The sequence below is a fragment of the Lithobates pipiens genome, unplaced genomic scaffold (genome assembly GCF_037356315.1).
Source record: "Lithobates pipiens isolate NorthernLeopardFrog02 unplaced genomic scaffold, aLitPip1_a1.2 Scaffold_10, whole genome shotgun sequence".
In the NCBI taxonomy this organism is placed as follows: domain Eukaryota; kingdom Metazoa; phylum Chordata; class Amphibia; order Anura; family Ranidae; genus Lithobates; species Lithobates pipiens.
The window spans coordinates 20,193,382-20,213,529 of record NW_027507686.1 but is presented as its reverse complement, the minus strand read 5'-3'; the positions used below and the strand labels follow the sequence as shown (position 1 = coordinate 20,213,529).

Genomic DNA, 20,148 nt, shown 5'->3' with positions numbered 1-20,148 from the left:
ATCTCAGGTGGTTGCCAAGTTGCTGGTGCCTGTAAATGCCCTAATGCGTTCTTGTGGCATCTCCATTGCAGAATACTTAGACAACCTCCTGTTGAGGAAACCTCTGGCATAGGCTTGTTCAGACAACATGGCTTTATCAGTGCAGATGTTACAGTGGTTTGAATTACATCATTTAGAGCATCTGGGTCTAGTACTGGACACAGCGCAGACCAAGTTTCTTTGGCAGGATAAATACTTCTGCATACTTGAATTCTCCAGTCCAGGACATTCAATCTGCCCAGTTGCACTCCAAACCTCTACTACATTACATTTTGTCACCATGGGACAGGTCAGTCAAGTCCATTGACAGCTAGATTTATTTTGAACCAAAAAGGACCAAGTTGTTCTGTCCTGGAGTTCAGCAATTCAGCTTTGGAATTAGGAAAGTCCTTTCGCCTGGAAGATCCTCAAGATGGATGCCAGCCTGTTGGACTGGGGAGGAGCCCTGGGCATTTTGTCAGCGCAAGGGACTTGGTTGTTTTCTTCTCTTGATTAACATCTTGATGGTCAGGCTATTTGGCTGGCTCTGCAGTGCTGGAAGGTCATCAGATCCAGATAGCCAATGCCACGGCAGTGGTGTACACCAATCATCATGGAGGAACCAGAAGTCTTACCATGACAAGAGAGGCAGATTGGAACCTATCCTGGGCAGAATTTCACATTCATGCCTTGTCGGCTGGGTAAATCCCAAATGTAGACAATAGATTTCCGCAACCAACAGTACTTGGACCCATTAAACAAGATCCATAAATAAATCACATATAGATCTAGCAGCACTTATTCATTCAAAAAAATTTGGATGTTCGCTGTATATGATAAAATTTTCCTATTAGATGCAAACAAATAAATATGCAAAGAGTCCACATCAAATGTCCATCATTATCCGACAAATGTTTATTAAACTGGCAAGTCTTTTCATATATTGAGATATATTGCACTTCAGCCCTGGGCAGAATTTCACATTCATGCCTTGTCGGCTGTGTAAACCCCAAATGTAGACAATAGATTTCCGCAGCCAACAGTACTTGGACCCAATTAAATGGTCCCAACACCCGGAGGTGTCCTAAGACCCGTGTCGCAGGTGCGGGATGCCAGATGTATACCTCCTGACCACCTAACAGGTTTGTTTCCAGATACAGAGATAGTCTAGTTGAAGCAGTGGATACTTTAGTGGCTCTGCTGGATTAGTAAACCCTAGTCCAGTGATGGTGAACCTTGGCACCCCAGATGTTTTGGAACTACATTTCCCATGATGCTCATGCACTCTCCAGTGTAGTGGAGCATCATGGGAAATGTAGTTCCAAAACATCTGGAGTGCCCAGGTTCGCCATCACTGCCCTAGTCTATGTTATTCCTCCCCCAAATCTTGTCAGGATCGAGAAGGAGGGCATTCCAATGATTCTCATTGCTTAAGACTGGCCCAGGCAGATATAGTACTCCACCCTGGTAAGACTCCTGACAAACTCTTTGTGGGCTCTTTGAGATTTCCCTGGTATAAAAGATCCAGATTTGTTATTTACCACACTGCTTCTGGTTCACCAATTAAAAATGTATGGCTGTTGAAACCCAGGTTTTGAGAGACAGGGGCATCTCAATCTGTGATTCCTACAATGATAAAAGCTAGGAAGTCTACTTTCTGTAAGGTCTATCATCGAGTGTGGGTGGAATACGTGGATGGAAGCCATAAGAATTCCTCTAAGTGATTTTTCTCTGTTAGACAAATCCTCTCCTTCCTACAGTAGGGCCTGGACCAGCATTTGGCTCACAGTATCCTCAAATGCTAGGCTTCGCGTCCTTTTATAGTCCGTTTCAGAAATCATTAGTTCAACTCCTTGCGTAAAACATTTTCACAGGGAGCCACCTTTGGAAATTCCTGTTATTTCCCCTGTGGGATATGAATCTAGTTCTGTCTGAACCACAGAAACCGATGTTTGAACCCAATCCTGTTTTTACTCTCGCCAACAGCTGCTGTTTTTTTTCGTTCACACATTCTCTAAATTCTACCAGGTGCACACTGTGGCATCATATGACTCCATCTCCAATCAAAATATTTTTTTGTGTTTTTTTTTTTTTAATTGGGCCTCTTAGTGGGTTTATCAACCCTCAGTTGGATTGCCTTTGGAGGTTATGAAAGTTGTTGCCTTCCAGTGTCCTTCAAAGGCCGAGAAAGAAATAGAGCTATTTGTACTATCTTTTATTCCAGAGTATCAGGGGGTACCATAATTGGGACCAATTTGGACATTTTCACTTAGGGGTGTACTCACTTTTGTTGCCAGCTGTTTAGACATTAATGGCTGCCTTGAGTCATTTTGAGGAGACAGCAAATGTACACTGTTATACAAGCTGTACACTCACTACTTTACATTGTAGCAAAGTGTCATTTCTTCAGTGTTGTTACAAAAGATGAAAAATGTGAGGGGTGTAATCACTTTTGTGAGAGATATATATATATATATATATATATATATATATATATATATATATACATATACATACATACACACACACACATACATACATACACACACACACACACACACACACACACACACACACACATTATAAATATAAAAATATATATTATATATTTGGGGGTTCGGAGTAATTATCTAACAAGAAAAAAAAAATGATGATTTTACATATAGGAGAGAAATTGCAGAATTGGTTAGAATTGGCACATGTGGTGGTGGCATGCATGGCAGATTAACCAGTTCCCGACCATTGCACGATGATGTATGTCGACAGAATGGCACGGCTGTGCAAATGGGCATACCCGCCGCAAGCTCCGTGAGTAGGATTGCGGTTCTCGCGGACTCTATGTCCGTGGGGATACCCGCGATCGTCTCACAGAGAGTAAGAACGGGGAAATGCTAATGTAAACAAGCATTTCCCCAGTCTGCCTAGTGACACTGATCATAGCTCCCTGTAATCGGGAGCGGTGATCAGTGTTGTGCCACACACAGCCCCCCCACAGTTAGAATCACTCTCTAGGACACATTTAACCCCTAACAGCACCACCTATTGTTAACCCCTTCACTGCCAGTAAAATTATTATTTTTTTACCAAAAATGTGTAGAAGAATACGTATCGGCCTAAACTGAGGGGGAAAAAAAAGTATTTTTATATATTTTAGGGTATATTATAGCAAAAATAATGTGTTTTTTTCAAAGTTGTCGCTCTTTTTTTGTTTATAGCGCAAAAAATAAAAACCACAGAGGTGATCAAATACCACCAAAAGAAAGCTCCGTTTGTGGGGGAAAAAAAGGACATCAGTTTAGTTTGGGAGCCACGTTGCACGACCACGCAATTGTCAGTTAAAGTGACGCAGCGCCGAGTCGTAAAAAAGTGGTCTGGTCTTTGGCCAGCCAAATAGGCAGGGGCTGAAGTGGTTAAGGGAAGAAGAGTGATCTTGTTAGTCACATTGGTGAATGGAGCACGATATTATGGACATTTTTGTTATTTGTTGCGCTGCATCAATTATTTTTTTATTTCGTTTTATGATGAATATACTGCAGGGGAAAAACAGAACTAGACAAAACTACAATAACCAAAGTCATTTATTTTTTTTTTTATTCTTTATTACTCACTTTTTCATAATTTGTTTCAACCAAAAGACGATAATACACAGCAGTCTAAGTAACCCATGAAAATGTTTACACCCTTAATGCTCCCCAATGACTTATTTTTTTGTAAATTTTTACAAGTTTTAGCTTTTACATCTCAAAAATAAGTCTGCGGTAATCAGCAGTTCGTTATCCACCCCACTCACAGATGGAATCTGAATGTTCCTTTCAATGAAATCAGCAGGGGGCATCTTAAGAAGATTGTAACTTACTGAAACAGCAAAAAGAGAGGGAAAACCAGGAGAAAAAAAAAGGAAAAAAAAAAATAAAAAAAATTTACAAAAAAAAAAAAAATTATTATCGGAGTACCAACATGTGGCAACTTAGGGGCTGCTAAGCCAGCGTCCACATTTGGATGGAGAACAGCACTAAGCAGCACTTAGCTCCCTCCTACGCTTGCAGCAAAGCCTTTGTTCCTATTTCACGGTCCGAGATCTTGTTCCACTTTTGCAAAAAAAATAATAAACTTTAATAAAAAGGCATGTGGGCTTTAAATACTGTACAGGTTCACAGTGGAGGGAGAAGCCAGGAACGTAGATCTCTACTATACCCCCCACCCAATACACCAGAGCTGGCAGGTGTCCCTCATTATTAAGATAATAATTTCATTTGGGACATGAAGCGATTTAAAGGGTCAGTGCAATCAAAGCCGACATTTTCACTCTTAGGGAAGATGGCCGATCTACAGCTTCTCATCTCTTCTTCTTGGGAATCCGGTGCAGAGATTTCTGAATCAACTCCTCCCATTGCGACAGGTACAGTCATAAGGCTCCAAAGGCTGCGTGGCGAAGAATTAGCAACTCCAGTTCTGAATTGTCGATTTTGGCTGCACTGACTCTTTAAATGCCACTCGTTAGCGGCTACAGAAAATCTATAAAACAATTAAGAAATTAGCAGCTGTAACTAGAAAAAAAGAAAAAAAAAAAATATATATATATATATATATTGGATACTGCGGTGAGTGCCGATAGCAGCTTAGTTCTTGAAGTCACCATCTCAGTACCATACACGTCACATCTAGCATACAATCCAAGAGGTCTGACATAACTTGCTTATGAGGAGGCTATCTAGCATTGTGAATGCTTACCTGACCTATGCCGTGCAATGGTTCTCCGTCAGGCACTGTAACCTGTAACACAGCCCATTGCAATAGACAGCAGTAGCATAGAGCACTTAGTAAAAAAAAAAACAAAAAAAAAAAAAAACACATGTCTGAACCAGGGGCTCACATTAAAGGCTGCAGGACTAGCGTTTCAGGGCGTTTATTCAGGTCTGAATCCAGAGGAAGGTGCAAGCCAATGCAGGGGAGCTTACCATCAAACAGTATTGTAAAAACAAGTCTCCTTCTGCTCGGGAGAGAGAGAGTAAGAAGAGTCTGAAGGGCGATAAGTGTGAGTGGAAAACATGGCTGCAGGAATGTACAGAAGGAGATGGAGGGGAGGATAAGAACACAAAAAATCCCATGAGATCCGGCCAGGAAATAATCAACTAACTCCCGGCGGGAAAAAAAAAAAAAACGTGAAGCCTCAAGAAAGGCCCAGCTGCGCCCTCCTGAGTGGAGGGAAAAAAAAAAAAAAGGAGAGGCAGCAGCGTCCTTGCCTTGCGCCCGCTGCTTCAATCTGTCGCAGAATGTCCCTCAACCTTTTTTTTTTTTTTTTTTTCTGCTACCCCAAAGGCCCAAAGTGCAATCATTGGCGATCCAGGGGGCAGAGGCTCCAGCCCAGAGTTCCTTCATCTTGGTCAGAGGGGTGGGGGTGAGTGTAGACACGGCGCTGTCTTATTGCCAGGACTGAGGGGGAAAGTTGCTGACTTCGGCGAGGTCCTGCATAGCTGAGCCCTTATGGTTATATGTCAACTTGATCCTCATGCGCAGTTGTTGCTGTAGAGAAGAACAGGGGGGAAAAAAAATTAGCGTAAAAATAATCATTTAAAAAAAAAAAAAAAAAAAAAAGGGATTGTAAGAAGGCCCTTTTCTGTAAAAGCAAGCCAGCTATACAAAAATACCTGGTTTAACCACTTGCCGGCCCATGTAGATTTAGTGCTAGAGGGCAACCATCACAAAAGTGAGTACACCCCTCACATTTTTGTAAATATTTTCTTCTATCTTTTCATGTGACAACACTGAAGAAATGACACTTGTCTACGGTGTAAAGTAGTGAGTGTACACCATCATTGGTGTCAGTGGAAGGCATAGTGTCCCATCATTGGTGTCGGTGGAAGGCATAGTGCCCCATCATTGGTGTCGGTGGAAGGCATAGTGCCCCATCATTGGTGTCGGTGGAAGGCATAGTGCCCCATCATTGGAGGGGGTCGTGCTCTGCTTCAGTATGTCACAGTACATGTTGGCATTCATGGTTCCCTCAATGATCTGTAGCCCCCCCCAGTGCCGGCAGCACTCATGCAGCCCCAGACCATGACACTCCCACCACCATGCTTGACTGTAGGCAAGACACACTTGTCTTTCTACTCCTCACCTGGTTGCCACCACACACGCCTGTCACCATCTGCCACAAATACATTTATCTTGGTCTCATCAGACCACAGGACATGGTTCCAGTAATCCATGTCCTTAGTCTGCTTGTCATCAGCAAACTGTTTGCGGGCCTTCTTGTGCATCATCTTTAGAAGAGGCTTCCTTCTGGGACTACAGTCATGCAGACCAATTTGATGCAGTGTGTGGCGTATGGTCTGAGCACTGACAGGATGACCCCCCCACCCCTACAACCTCTGCAGCAATGCTGGCAGCACTCATACGACTACTTCCCAAAGACAACCTCTGGATATGATGCTAAGCATGTGCACTTATCTTCTTTGGTTGACCATGGTGAGGTCTGTTCTGAGTGGAACCTGTCCTGTTAAACCGCTGTATTAGTCTTGGCCACCATGCTGCAGCTCAGTTTCAGGGTCTTGGCAAGCTTCTTATAGCCTAGGCCAGTGATCGCGAACCTCGGCACCCCAGATGTTTTGGAACTACATTTCCCATGATGCTCCACTACACTGCAGAGTGCCAGAGCATCATGGGAAATGTAGTTCCAAAACATCTGGGGTGCCAAGGTTCGCCATCACTGGCCTAGGCTATCTTTATGTAGAGCAACAATTCTTTTTTTCAGATCCTCAGAGAGTTCTTTGCCATGAGGTGCCATGTTGAACTTCCAGTGACCAGTATGAGAGAGTGAGAGCGATAACACCAAATTTAACACCCCTGCTCCCCATTCACACCCCCGAGACCTTGTAACACTAACGAGGAACATGAGACCGGGGAGGGAAAATGGCTAGTTGGGCCCAATTTGGACATTTTCACTTTGGTTACTGGCGGTTTAGACATTAATGGCTGTGTGTTGAGTTATTTTGAGGGAGCATCAAATTTACACTGTTATACAAGCTGTACACTCACTACTTTACATTGTAGACAAGTGTCATTTCTTCAGTGTTGTCACATGAAAACAAATAGAATAAAATATTTACAAAACTGTAAGGGGTGTACTCACTTTTCTGATATTGGACAGAGCTCTGTATAACTAAGCATTCTTTAGTGAAATCAGCATACAGTACACACAAACACTGGCTAGGCACACATTTAACACACATTTAACCCCTTGATTAGCCAAGATGTTAACCCCTTCCCAGCCAGTGCCATTAGTACAGTGACCGTGTATATTATTAGCACGGATCACTTTTCTTAGTGTCACTGGTTCCTACAAAGTGTAAGTTAGTTTCAGAATGTCCACGGCAATATCACAGTCCCGCTATAAACCATGTTGCCATTACTAGCATAAAAAAATAAAAACTCCAGCATATATACACCATAGTATGTAGACGCTAGAACGTTTGTGTAAACCAATCAATATACGCTTATTGGGATTTTCTTTTAATCAAAAACCATGTAGCAAAATACATATTGGTTTAAATTTACGAAGAAATTTGATTCTCTCTCATATATATATATATTATATGTTCCAAGTAATTTTCTACCAAAAAGTACAAATTGTTACACGTAAACAAAAAGTGCCACTAAAGGTGTGGTCTGGAAGTGGCTATAGAATAAAGGAGTGGATCCTAATGAAATTAGTCATTCGTGAAACGCGTTTATCCCGTATGCCAAAACAGATGCAAGCACACTGCACGTTTGTAGCATGTTTTTCATGCATTCCAGGAACGTACAGGTGTGGGGCATAAAAATAAGGAACATTCACATGAGCGTACACCCGTGGAAGGCTAGTGTAATGCGCCCGTGAGGCCGTACTGAACACCTGGCTGGTTACAATGACTAACGCTTCTAGTCTGAAGGCCAATCACAAGAGACTTTTCTTACCTTCTGGGGGTTCAGGACTTTGATGACCTGTGTGACACATGCAGCGCTGAAGGGTGGAAGGACGTTATTACTCGGGGACAGGAGCTGCAGCTGGAACGTCTGACATACAAAAGAATTGGATTAAAACACTGTTCATCACATGGTATATATAATGCAGTAACCAAGTCCACTTTCACACTGAGGAGCTTCTAAACTGCCAGTAAAAACACTGAGCGCTTTTGAACAGTTTTTCAGGCGCTTTTGAAGATCTTTCCATTAATTTCAATGGACAGGGGAGTTTTTCCCAGCCCTGCCAGCACAACTGCCCCTGTGTGAAAGCATTCATTGATTTTAATTGAAATAAGTTTTCGTGAGCTTTTTAGGCGCTGTTTTTAGCGTGAAAGCGCCTCAGTGTGAAAGTGGTCTAATAGTTTGCCAATTCAAGTCACAAATATTCATTTTGATTGGTTATCCTTTGCCTTTAAAAAAAAAAAAAGTAACTGTAAAAATAAATTAGAAAAATTTGAACCAGTTACTTATTCATTAAAACCTCATTAAATATATTTATAAATACAATATAGCAAACAATCTGGCTTTATATTTGCTGCCTAGTACAGGAACATTCAGACCGGCGGAAGGGACTGTGGTCAGTTCAACATTAAGAAGATTACAGAGAAGAGCAAAGAAATGACCTCATAAGCCTTCTTCTGCTCCCTATTCAATCAGTAGACTGTATAGTCACCCATCAGATGGGCAAGAACCATTATTGTAATTATATAAATATATATAATATATATAAATAATCTCTATCGAGAGATAATATCTAAATAGTGATAGATATATGTCTATCTGAAATTATATTTGAATTTTTAATCCCTTGGCGCCAGCTATACGCAAATATGCAGCCTCTCGGCACCTGGCCCTTAGCACTGAGAAGCCGTATATTTTCGTGAACTGCTACAAGATACACCTGTGCGCTCAGCACAGTAACTGTCTGCTAACCGAAAGTTCCCAATTGCTCCTTGCGATCTGGAGCTTTCGGATCACATGACTTGCCATGACACCCAAACACAGCGGTCACGTGATCTTAGGCCCCGGCATCATAAACCTCTTAAAAAGGGGGCTAAGAGGTTAGGCCGCTTTCACACCAAGCAGTTTTTGAAGCACTTTTGCATAAAAAAAAAAAAAAAAAAGAAGAACAAAAAAAAAAAAAAAGAAAGAAAAAAAAAGGTCAAGAAAAATGCATCCCTTTAAATTCTGTGTATTGCCTCACACAGTTGCGCTTCTGATGTGGTATTGAAAATCCTGCTTGCAGCATTTTTGGCGCATATTTTGCCAGTTACAAAAATAAATAAAATAAACGCACCACCCCGTTAAAACGTGGCAAAAACGCATCAGTGCTACATTTTTATAATGTGTTTTTTTTGAGTCACACGACCTATAAAAATGCATGCCACAAAAGCCATATGCATATTTACCGTGTTTTTCAGGGGCCATTAGCGGCATTTCTATTGCCAAAACACAGATAACCCTATTTTTGGCTGACCGATATATCGGTGCATCCCTAAATTAGAACATCTTTCAATTTTGAATTTCTGTCCGTGTCCCCTCCCTCCCTTGGAAAAGTCATTCTCTCCATCTAATCCAGTGACCACTGGAGCATAAAATACCTTTGGTACTGCTGCCTGGAACACATAGTCTGTCATCTCGCTGTCTGTGCTGTTAAACGCCTGAGTTGTAATCACAGTCACGCTGGCATTTGTGCTGGACCTCTCAAAACTGAAGTCTATTTTCAGGCCGTTCTTATCGTAAGCAATGATGGGCGGTATACCTGCAGAAAGACAAAACCATTAGCTTCCCATTCCCTCTGCCACAAACTGAGCCAAGCATGCAGACGTCCTGCGCCAGCAAATAAAGATGCCCAAAGGCCGGCACCCCAAAGAAGATGCCGAAAAACAGGGATGGTTGGAAAAAAAAATTATATATATATATAATTTATTTATTTATATTTAAAAGGGGTCGTTGAGTGTGAAATGCAAGACAAGACTCCGGTGGGTGTAACAAGATGTCTGCTTGCCACCTTCTCACTGTATCCTTATTGTGGAGGAGTGCGGGGTGTAGCACGATGGCGGCGACGGAACGTGACAGATTCTTACGGGTCGCCTAATCTGGCGAAACACCGGCATGCATGAGATAAGGGCAGATGGATTCCAGGAAGTAAATGCTACAAGGATCATCTGCCCTTACTCAAGATGGCCACAACCAAAAAGCGATTTCTCAAAAAAATAAAGCATGGAGACATGGATGGATGAAAGAATGGATGAGGGAGTTTGCTTTGAATTATAAAAATGAATTAACCACTTCAGCCCCGGACCAATTAACAGCCTAAGGACCAGAGGTCTTTTTACAATTTCGCACTGCACTGCTTTAACTGGTAATTGCGCGGTCATGCAATGTTGTACCCAAACGAAATTTGCGTCCTTTTCTTCCCACAAATAGAGCTTTCTTTTGGTGGTATTTGATTGCCTCTGCGATTTTTATTTTTTGCGATATAAATGGAAAAAGACCGAAAATTTTGAGAAAAAATTATATTTTCTACTTTTTGTTATAAGAAAAAACGAATAAACTCAATTTTAGTCATACATTTAGGGCAAAATGTATTCAGCCACATGTCTTTAGTAAAAAAAATGTCAATAAGCGTATATTTATTGGTTTGCGCAAAAGTTATAGCGTCTACAAACTTATTTTTCTGGAATTTACACAGCTTTTAATTTACGACTATCTATCTCATTTCTTGAGGTGCTAAAATGGCAGGGCAGTACACACCCCCCCCCCCCCCCCAAATGACCCCATTTTGGAAAGTAGACACCCTAAGGAAATTGTGGAGAGGCATGTTGAGCCCATTGAATTTTTATTTTTTTTGTCCCAAGTGATTGAATAATGACACAAAAAAAAAAAAAACAAAAAAAAAAAAAGTTTACAAAAAGTTGTCACTAAATGATATATTGCTCACACATGCCATAGTTATATGTGGAATTGCACCCCAAAATATATTCTGCTGCTTCTCCTGAGTACGGGGATACCACATATGTGGGACTTTTTGGGAGTCTAGCCGCGTACGGCACCCCGAAAACCAATCACTGCCTTCAGGATTTCTAAGGGTGCAAATTTTTGATTTCACTCCTCACTACCTATCACAGTTTCGAAGGCCATAAAATGCCAAAATAACACAAAACCCCCCCAAATGACCCCATTTTGGAAAGTAGACACCCCAAGCTATTTACTGAGAGGCATGTTGAGTCCATGGAATATTTTATATTTTGCCACAAGTTGCAGGAATTTTAAAATTATTATTTTTTTTTGCACAAAGTTGTCACTAAATGATATATTGCTCACACATGCTATGGGCATAAGTCAAATTACACCCCAAAATAAATTCTGCTGCTTCTCCCGAGTACGGGGATACCACATGTGGGGGACTTTTTGGGAGCCTAGCCACGTACGGGACCCCGAAAACCAAGCACTGCCTTCCGGATTTAAATATAAAATGCTACCAAAAAAAACTGTTAGCGATCGCAGGGATCAGGCCTGACTCTGCGATCGCTGTAGTTATGTGTTTAGTGTTTTGTAAGTGACAGTGATCGATCGATACTGCACTTGGGTGGGCTGGGCAGAGGGGCAAAACGCAGGTGCCAGCAGGTATCTGGGCTGATCCCGCTAACAATGCGTTTTTTTGGAACCCTAAACTGCTGGGGATGCTAGTATAGATCTGATCAGATATTGATCTGTTCAGATTCTATACCACTACGGGAGGTTTATGCTTTGCGTGTGGGTGTTAGCGGTACTGGCACTAACCTAGCGCTGCCTGGGGCGACGCAGACCCTGACCCTAAAACCTAATTGATATCACCCGCCGGGTGATCAGGGGGTTAAACCTTTATTGGGTAATAAATGGAGGGTGCCCTGATGCTATAAAAAGCAAACTAACCAGAGTCACCCGTAACACTTATACGGTGATCACTGGTCAAAGGGTTAACTAGGGGCAATCAGGGGGTTAAAACCATTATTGGGTAGTATATGGGGGTACCTAGCGCTATAAAAACCTGGCGGTGAACCTAAAAAAATAACTAGCTACCTAGCGACACTAATGCAGCGATGAGAAAAATGGTCGCTTAGTGACACTGGCAAAAGGGGGTGAAAGGGTTAACTCTAGGGGCAATCAGGGGGTTAAACCTTTATTGGGGGGTGGTAGGGGGCTACCCTGGACCTAACACTAACTGCCCTGACAGTTTTTACTTTTACAACTGACACTGAATGCAGTGATCAGTAAATAAATGATCACTGCAATCAGTGACACTGTGACTGGGGGGGGGGGGGGAGGGGAATCGGGGGGGGTTTGTGTGCCTGTGTGTGCCTACATGTTAGTGTAGTGTTGGTGCACACTTACTTTCTGTCTTCTCCTCGTAGTCCGGTCAAAAAGACCGCCCCGAGGAGAATGACATCACTTCCTCCCTGCCTGTGTATACAATACACAGTGGGAGGAAGCTTCTCATTCGCCAGGAGCGATCGAGAGGAGATGGCCAGAAACCAACGGCCATCCCCTCATTCCGGATCGCTCCTGAAGCGAAACGGACTGCCGTATCCAGCAGGAGGGGGTCCAATCGGACCCCCCACCCGCTGGAAGGAAAGCACGTACATGTACGTGCTTGTGCCTGTACATGCCATTGCAATGACGTACATTGGCAATACGGCGGTCCTTAAGTGGTTAAACAGCATTTTTGCTTTGTGGTTCTCAGAGGCCGTGTAGTTCTGCTTTAAGAGCATACCATGGTAGCATGCATCACATATTATAAGACTTCTCTTAAAACGCAGCCCTTCAGTGGCACACAGTCACCACTGACAGAGCTTCCATTTTTTGCCCGGTCTTCCTTCTGGGTTTGTGGGCGCTGGCTGTTTGAATAGTCGATCCACGATGATGTCACTTCCATGCATGATGTGCATAGGAGCCACAATCACAGCACAGCGCTCTGAAGGGAGCTCGGTACGGTTGTACCTTCAGTACGCAGTGCACATGCGCCAGTGATGTCATCAGCTGCAGAAATAGCAAAAATCTCCTAAACTGTTGCACGTTTATCAGAGATTTCTTCTACCTACAAGTAAGCTTAGTCATGGAGGTACAAGTCATCAAGCTGTGTTTATTTCTGCTTTAATATCCCCTTGAAAAGAAATGGTAAACTGACCTGAAATATCATTAAATAGAGGCTGCACAGAAAGGCCATCCAGCAGGAGTGGAGGTGCGGACATCTGGGGTACCGGCGCTGGTGGGGCTGAAAAGACAAAAGATTTAAAAAAAAAAAAAAAAAAAAATGAAAAAAAAGAGAATAAAGTTAAAAACATCAGCTGAAGACCAAAAACTGAGATTACATGGACCTGTCATCTATAACCAACAATAAAAGATATCCCACGGTAGCCCTTAGAGGATTTGACTATCTTTCCTTCCACCATGGGGGAGCCTTCCCGGCCAGCACAAAACAACGATTACAGCTAGAGGCTATAGCCGTCAGCAGTAATCGAATGTAAAAATAAAAAATAAATAAAAACAGACTGGCTGATTATACCCAAGTTGATCGATGAATCGACTTGGGTATAATCAGCCTGCCAATACATGGATCAAATCTTGGCCAGTCCCTGCTGAACCGGACAAATTATGATCCATGTACGGCGGGCTTTAACCTAGGCCAGTGATGGCGAACCCTGGCAACCCAGATGTTTTGGAACTAAATTTCCCATGACGCTCATGCACTTTGCAATGTATTTGAGCATCATGGTAAATGTAGTTCCAAAACATCTGGGGTGCCAAGGTTTGCCATCACTGACTGAGGCTATAAAGACGTAGCTGCTGAAAAAAAAAAAAAAAAAAAAAAAAAAAAAGTAATAAACATAATAAAGACAACATGCATGAGATTTCAGTGCAGCAGCACATTGTTAGTTCAAATAGGACATTTGGAGCTCACTGGATTTCTGGCAAGTAGTTTTCTGTGCTTGCAATGTTTTGAATAAAACATTGGGGAATGTGCATGTATTTCAGACATGTGTTGAATAGGTTTATTTTTTGCCCAGATATACCCTTTAAATTGCTTACAAAAGTTAATAGTTTTGCTGGGAGGGACGGAAAATTGCAGCAGGCAGGCTGACATGTTTCACCCTTCTGGAGAAACTGCTGCTTCCAGCTCCCTCTAGTCCAGGGACATGCAATTTAGCAGATCTCCAGCTGGTGCAGAACTACAAGTCCCATGAGGCATAGCAAGATAGACAGCCACAAGCCTGACACCCAGAGGCAGGATGGGACTTGTAGTTTTGCAACAGCTGGAGGCCTGCTAATTGCATATCCCTGGTCTAGTCTATGCAGCTGGTGATTTTACCTAATTTTATCTAACCTCTGCGTCTATCCTTCACTAAAAACCTTATGACCAGGCACAGGCATTTTATCACACAAACACTGAAGGGCATCTTGAGCAGTATTTTCCCTAGAAAGGTATCCCTCTATGTACCATTATACTGGTATGTAATTACCCAACACCCCCACCAAGACTGCTGACGCGGCTTTAAGATAACTGTTGTGTTTAACTCCACAATATGGTCATATGCCTCCATGTAATTATTAGCAGGTACATTTACCATTGTATGATTTCAGATCTTATGCTTTCAAGGAACTGCGATAACCTCCGGACCTTTACTGTAAGAGCTTGCTGGCAGTTGCCAAGGTCAGCTCCTGAACAAGAGTCTGAGCAAAGGAACCGACACTGAAAGCACTCGCCATGCAAGATGGTGTCCATGTCACAGCTTCACTATACTGAAGTCTCCCTGTTTCTAATCACAAAGGTCAACTTAGCTGGAATTTTCTCACCCCCCTAGTGGTCACAATTCTAAAAAAAAAAAAAAAAAAAAAAAAAAAAAAAAAAAAAAAAAAAAACACGGCCCGGCCGCGTCACTCATTCACACTCGTCTGTGAATGGAAAACTACAAGTCCTGACAACTCTTGCAGCTGTCGGCTTGTAGTTTTCAATGAACTACCATTGCTCGTGGCAGTTTAGTCTATCAGATTGCATCTACTTGCCCTAGATTGCACACAGATACACTGACAGGATCTGCGTGGCACCAGTGATCTTCTGATCGCTGGTGCAATGCTCTAGAGCAGGGGTGCCCAACCAGTGGCCCGGAGGGCCACATATGGCCCGCGGAGCCTTCTGATGTGGCCTGTGACCTCTTCTGGGATAGCAGGTTGGCAAGCCCAGATCACAAGGTTGCCAATCCACCATCCCAGAGTATCAGTGTTGTAAATTAAGCTGGTGGTAGAGAAAGGGAAGGGTCGGGGAGCAGAGCCGCATAAGCAGATACTTCCTGTATAGCGACGACTCCCATCACAGGAGGAGAGATACCAAATGCACTCTGCCTGGGACAGCGACAGCCAATGATACCTGAACTGAAGACTTATTAACCACTTCCCATCCCAGCTATAGTCATACGACATCCGTACGAGGCTTCTCCCATCCCGGGCATCATATGACGTCCCTGGCTTCCAGGCTATCTAGGGGGCATGCAGTCGCCACGTCACTGGGAAGCCGATGCACGTGCACGGCGACCGCGATGTCCGCCAGGCACTCGTGATTGCCCGATAACAGAGCAGGACCGTGGATCTCTGTGTGTAATCCACGTCCTGCCAGGAAACAGGAGACCGATGGATGGTGTTTTCCCAATACAGAGGATCACCGATCGGTCTCCTCCCCTTGTGAGTCCCCTCCCCCTACAGTTAGAATCACTCCCTAGGTAACATTTAACCCCTTGATCGCCCCCTAGTGTTAACCCCTTCCCTGCCAGTGACATTTATACAGTAATCAGTGCATTTTTATAGCAATGATTGCTGTATAACTGTCAGTGGTCCCAAAATAATGTCCGATATGGCCACCGCAATGTTGCAATCACGATAAAAAAACGCAGATCGCCGCCATTACTAGTTAAATAAATATGCCACAAATATATCCCTTATTTTATAGATGTGATAACTTTTGTGCAAACCAATCAATATATGCTAATTGCAATTTTGTAGAATAGATATTGGGCCTAAACTGAGGAATTTTTTTTTTAAATTGGGATATTTATTATAGCAAAAAATAGTGTTTTTTTTTTTCAAACTTGTCACTCTTCTTTAGCGCAAAAAATAAAAACTGCAGAGGTGATCAAATACCTCTAAAAGAAATCTCCATTTGTGGGAGAAAAAATTTTTATAAAAATGTCATTTGGGTAGTGTTGCATGACCGCGCAATTGCCATTCAATGTGTTACAGTGCTGAAAACTGAAAATTGGCCTGGGCAGGAAGGGGGTAATAATGCCCGGTGTTGCAGTGGTTAAAGGTAAGTTAGTTACTAAAATTACAGGGTATATATGGGTATATCTGTTCTTTAATAGTTACTGGGCTGCTTTTCAAACTGATCCGCACTGAGCCATAGAATTAGATTACCTGCGGGTTTGCTGTGCTTTCAGAAAGTGCACCACACCTGCAGGATATAATAGAAGTCTATGGCAAAGTGCATCTAACCTGCAGAAAAGCCACAGGTGCGCCGCACAGACTGTACGGGTAAACCGCAGCTCATCAGTGTGAAAGCAGCCTCAGACCCCTTTCACATGATCGGTCTGACGCAAATCGGACCTTCCATTTACCTCTGTGGAGTGCCAGATGTAAACGGTTGGTACTCTCGTTAATACCCGCCTACCTCCAATCTGATCCCCTTCCATCTGGGCGGATTGGATCACAAAGCCCATAGCAATAGAGTGGGCTTTATCTCTGTCCACTCGGCATATGCAAAGTTAACACAGACCTGTCACCCACCCGCTCCACTCATTGCGGCCTGTGAGTGCTTACCAAGTAGCTTAAAGAGGGATTCCACCTACAAAAAAAAAAATATTAAAAGCCAGCAGCTATAAATACTACAGCTGCTGACCTTTAATAAATGGACACTCACCTGTCCTGGGTTCCAGCGATGCCGGCAGCCGAGGCCGATCGCTCGGCTCTCGGCTGCTGCCGCCACCATTCTAGGTGAGGGAATCAGGAAGTGAAGCAAATCGGCTTCACTTCCCGGTTCCCTACTGCGCATGCGCGAGTCGCGAAGCGCAATAGGAATTCTCCACGCTGTCTCAGACCCGTGTGTGTCCCAGCAGACAGCGCGGCAGGACAAGAAATGGCGTAGACTCCCACGGGAGTCTATGCCCGGAAGTGGGTGTAAATACCTGTCTTTGACAGGTATCTCCACCCCCCTCCCCCCTGAAAGGTGCCAATTGTGACACCGGAGGGGGGGAGGGTCCCGATCAGCAGAGGTTCCACTTTAGGGTGGAACCCCGCTTTAAGTGGCCCTCACTCTTGAAAAGGTTGGGCATCCCTGCTTTAGAGGCTGCAGAAACAACAGAATAAATGCAATGCAAAAAACAAAACAAAAAAGCTTTTTTTGTTAAAAGGTGACCTTATCCTTTAACCACTTCCATATCGTGCAAATTCAGCACTCCTCTCCTACGTGTAAAAATCTATTTTTTTTGCTATAAAATTACTCAGAACCCCCAAACATTATATTTTTTTAGCAGACACCCTAGGGAACAAAATGGTGGTCATTGCAACTTTATGTTACACGGTATTTGCGCAGTAATTTTACAAATGCTATTTTTTGGGGGGAAAAAAGTAAATAAAAAAAATAAAAAAATAAATAAAAGAAGAACCAGTAACGTTAGTCCAATTTTTTTGTAGAATGTGACAGATGATGTTACGCCAAGTAAACAGAGACCTCACAAATGTCACGCTTCAAAATTGCGCACATGGAATGGCGCCAAACTTCAGTCCTTAAAAATCTCCATAGGCGACGCTTTCAAATTTGTTACAGGTTACATGTTTAGAGTTGCAGAGGTTCTGGGCTAGAATTATTGCTCTCGCTCTACCATTCATGGTGATACCTCACGTGTGGTTTGAACGTCGTTTACATATGCGGGCGCGACTTACGTATGGGTTTTCTTCTGCGTGCAAGCTTGCGGGGATGGGGCACTTTATTTTTTATTGTTCATTTACATTTTTTATTTTTACAGCAAAACGTTGCTTCATTTATTTTTTGATACTATGCGATTCAAATTTTGGACCCAATTTTAGAGATCCTGGTGTGCTGGCGACGCTTCCTTCTCATGACTGCAGTCGGTTCCAGCCGTTGGTCACTTCAGCACCCAATTTAAAACACTGCCGTTTGTGCAGGAACGCATGCGTTGGGAGTATTGCATTGGTTTCCCTATGAATGGTAACGTTGGATCCCTACTATCGGATGAGACAAACGTGGTTGATTTTTGTTTCAGAACAGCAATACATTGGATAAATCTGACAATGAGTTTTGCGTCGTCTATATTTCACGTTCCTGGCTAAAAAAAACTAGCACAAGCTTCCTTTTTAAGTCATTTACTGACCTCCGAGATTGAGGTCTCCGAGAAGATCTAGAAGTTCTCCTCCCACGGTGGACTGCTTCGGAGGTGGTGCGGTGGGGATGACCAGCTGAATATCATTTCCTCCTAACAGGTCTAATAAATCATTGGCCTAATGGGGGGGGAAAAAAAGAGAAACAGATGTATTACGTGAGCAAAAACAAAATCTTCCTGCGTGTGGATGACTCAGCAGCCAGACGAATATTACCTCCAGCTGTGCGTACCAACCGCCTATAGATAACCTCTGCTGGTCAATGGATTACCTTTATTGGATTTGTAGGTCCGCTAATCAATTCATGAATCTCAACAGAACCAAATACAACAAAGGACGACGATCATTGAGTTCAGTGACTCGGTTTAAATTTGGACGGAGAGGGGGAATGGTGAAAGATCTGGTGATTTTTCTACTGTTTGGGATTCACAAGAAGATTTTCTTCACATTGTAGCCACTTGAAGACTGCGCCTTTTCTGCCACTTTTTGTTTTCATGTGAAAAATCAGCAATTTTTTGCTAGATAATTATTTAGAACCCCCAAACAGTATATATTTAAATCAGAGGCCCTAGAGAATAAATTGGTGGGTTTTTATTTTTTTATTGTCACACGGTATATTGTGCAGCAGTTTTTTAAATGATTTTTTTTTTTAGAACAAATTACACTTTTTTGTTTGTTTTAAAACAAAATATAACCAAATTTTTTGTAAAATATAAAAGATGTATATCATGCTGGGTAAATAGATACCAAACATGGCTCGCTTTTAAAATTGTGCATGCCCACGCAACAGAGACAAATGACGTACATTTTACTATTCATAGGTGATTCTTTAAAAGTCTTCACGTTACCACTTAAAATTTACAGAGGAGGTCTGGTGCTAATACTACTGCCTATGATTTGCAGAGATACCTCATGTGTGGGATGATCACTGTTTGCCTTTGTGCGCTAGCGAGGAACCGCGCCCCCCCTCGTTCCAGTCGCTGGGAGGAACCGCGCCCCCCCGTCGTTCCAGACGCTGGGAGGAACCGCGCCCCCCCGTCGTTCCAGACGCTGGGAGGAACCGCGCCACCCCGTCGTTCCAGACGCTGGGAGGAACCGCGCCACCCCGTCGTTCCAGACGCTGGGAGGAACCGCGCCACCCCGTCGTTCCAGACGCTGGGAGGAACCGCGCCACCCCCCCGTCGTTCCAGACGCTGGGAGGAACCGTGCCCCCCCCCGTTCCAGACGCTGGGAGGAACCGCGCCCCCCCCCCGTCGTTCCAGCCGCTGGGAGGAACCGCGCCACCCCCCCCCCTCGTTCTAGACGCTGGGAGGAACCGCGCCCCCCCGTTCCAGACGCTGGGAGGAACCGCGCCCCCCCGTTCCAGACGCTGGGAGGAACCGCGCCACCCCCCCCTCGTTCTAGACGCTGGGAGGAACCGCGCCCCCCCCCCGTGGTTCCAGACGCTGGGAGGAACCGCGCCCCCCCCCCGTGGTTCCAGACGCTGGGAGGAACCGCGCCCCCCCCCCCCCCCGTCGTTCCAGACGCTGGGAGGAACCGCCCCCCCCCCCGTCGTTCCAGACGCTGGGAGGAACCGCGCCCCCCCCCCCCCCCGTCGTTCCAGACGCTGGGAGGAACCGCGCCCCCCCCCCCCCCGTCGTTCCAGACGCTGGGAGGAACCGCGCCACCCCCCCCCCCCTCGTTCCAGACGCTGGGAGG

General features: G+C 43.9%; 1 protein-coding gene across 1 annotated transcript in view; it reads right to left on the bottom strand.

Moving 5' to 3' along the window:
* Positions 1–3,578: 3,578 nt before the first annotated feature.
* The window catches only part of AP1G1 (adaptor related protein complex 1 subunit gamma 1), a 93,348-nt gene continuing 76,778 nt past the window's right edge, over positions 3,579–20,148 (bottom strand). Inside the window, exons 19-23 of the mRNA XM_077452247.1 lie at positions 18,444–18,570; positions 13,193–13,279; positions 9,624–9,784; positions 7,975–8,073; positions 3,579–5,541 (exon numbers count right to left, since the gene is read on the bottom strand). Of these exons, the coding sequence (XP_077308373.1) occupies positions 5,440–5,541; positions 7,975–8,073; positions 9,624–9,784; positions 13,193–13,279; positions 18,444–18,570 (576 nt within the window). The 3' untranslated portion in view covers positions 3,579–5,439. The remainder of the gene's footprint in view (positions 5,542–7,974; positions 8,074–9,623; positions 9,785–13,192; positions 13,280–18,443; positions 18,571–20,148) is intronic.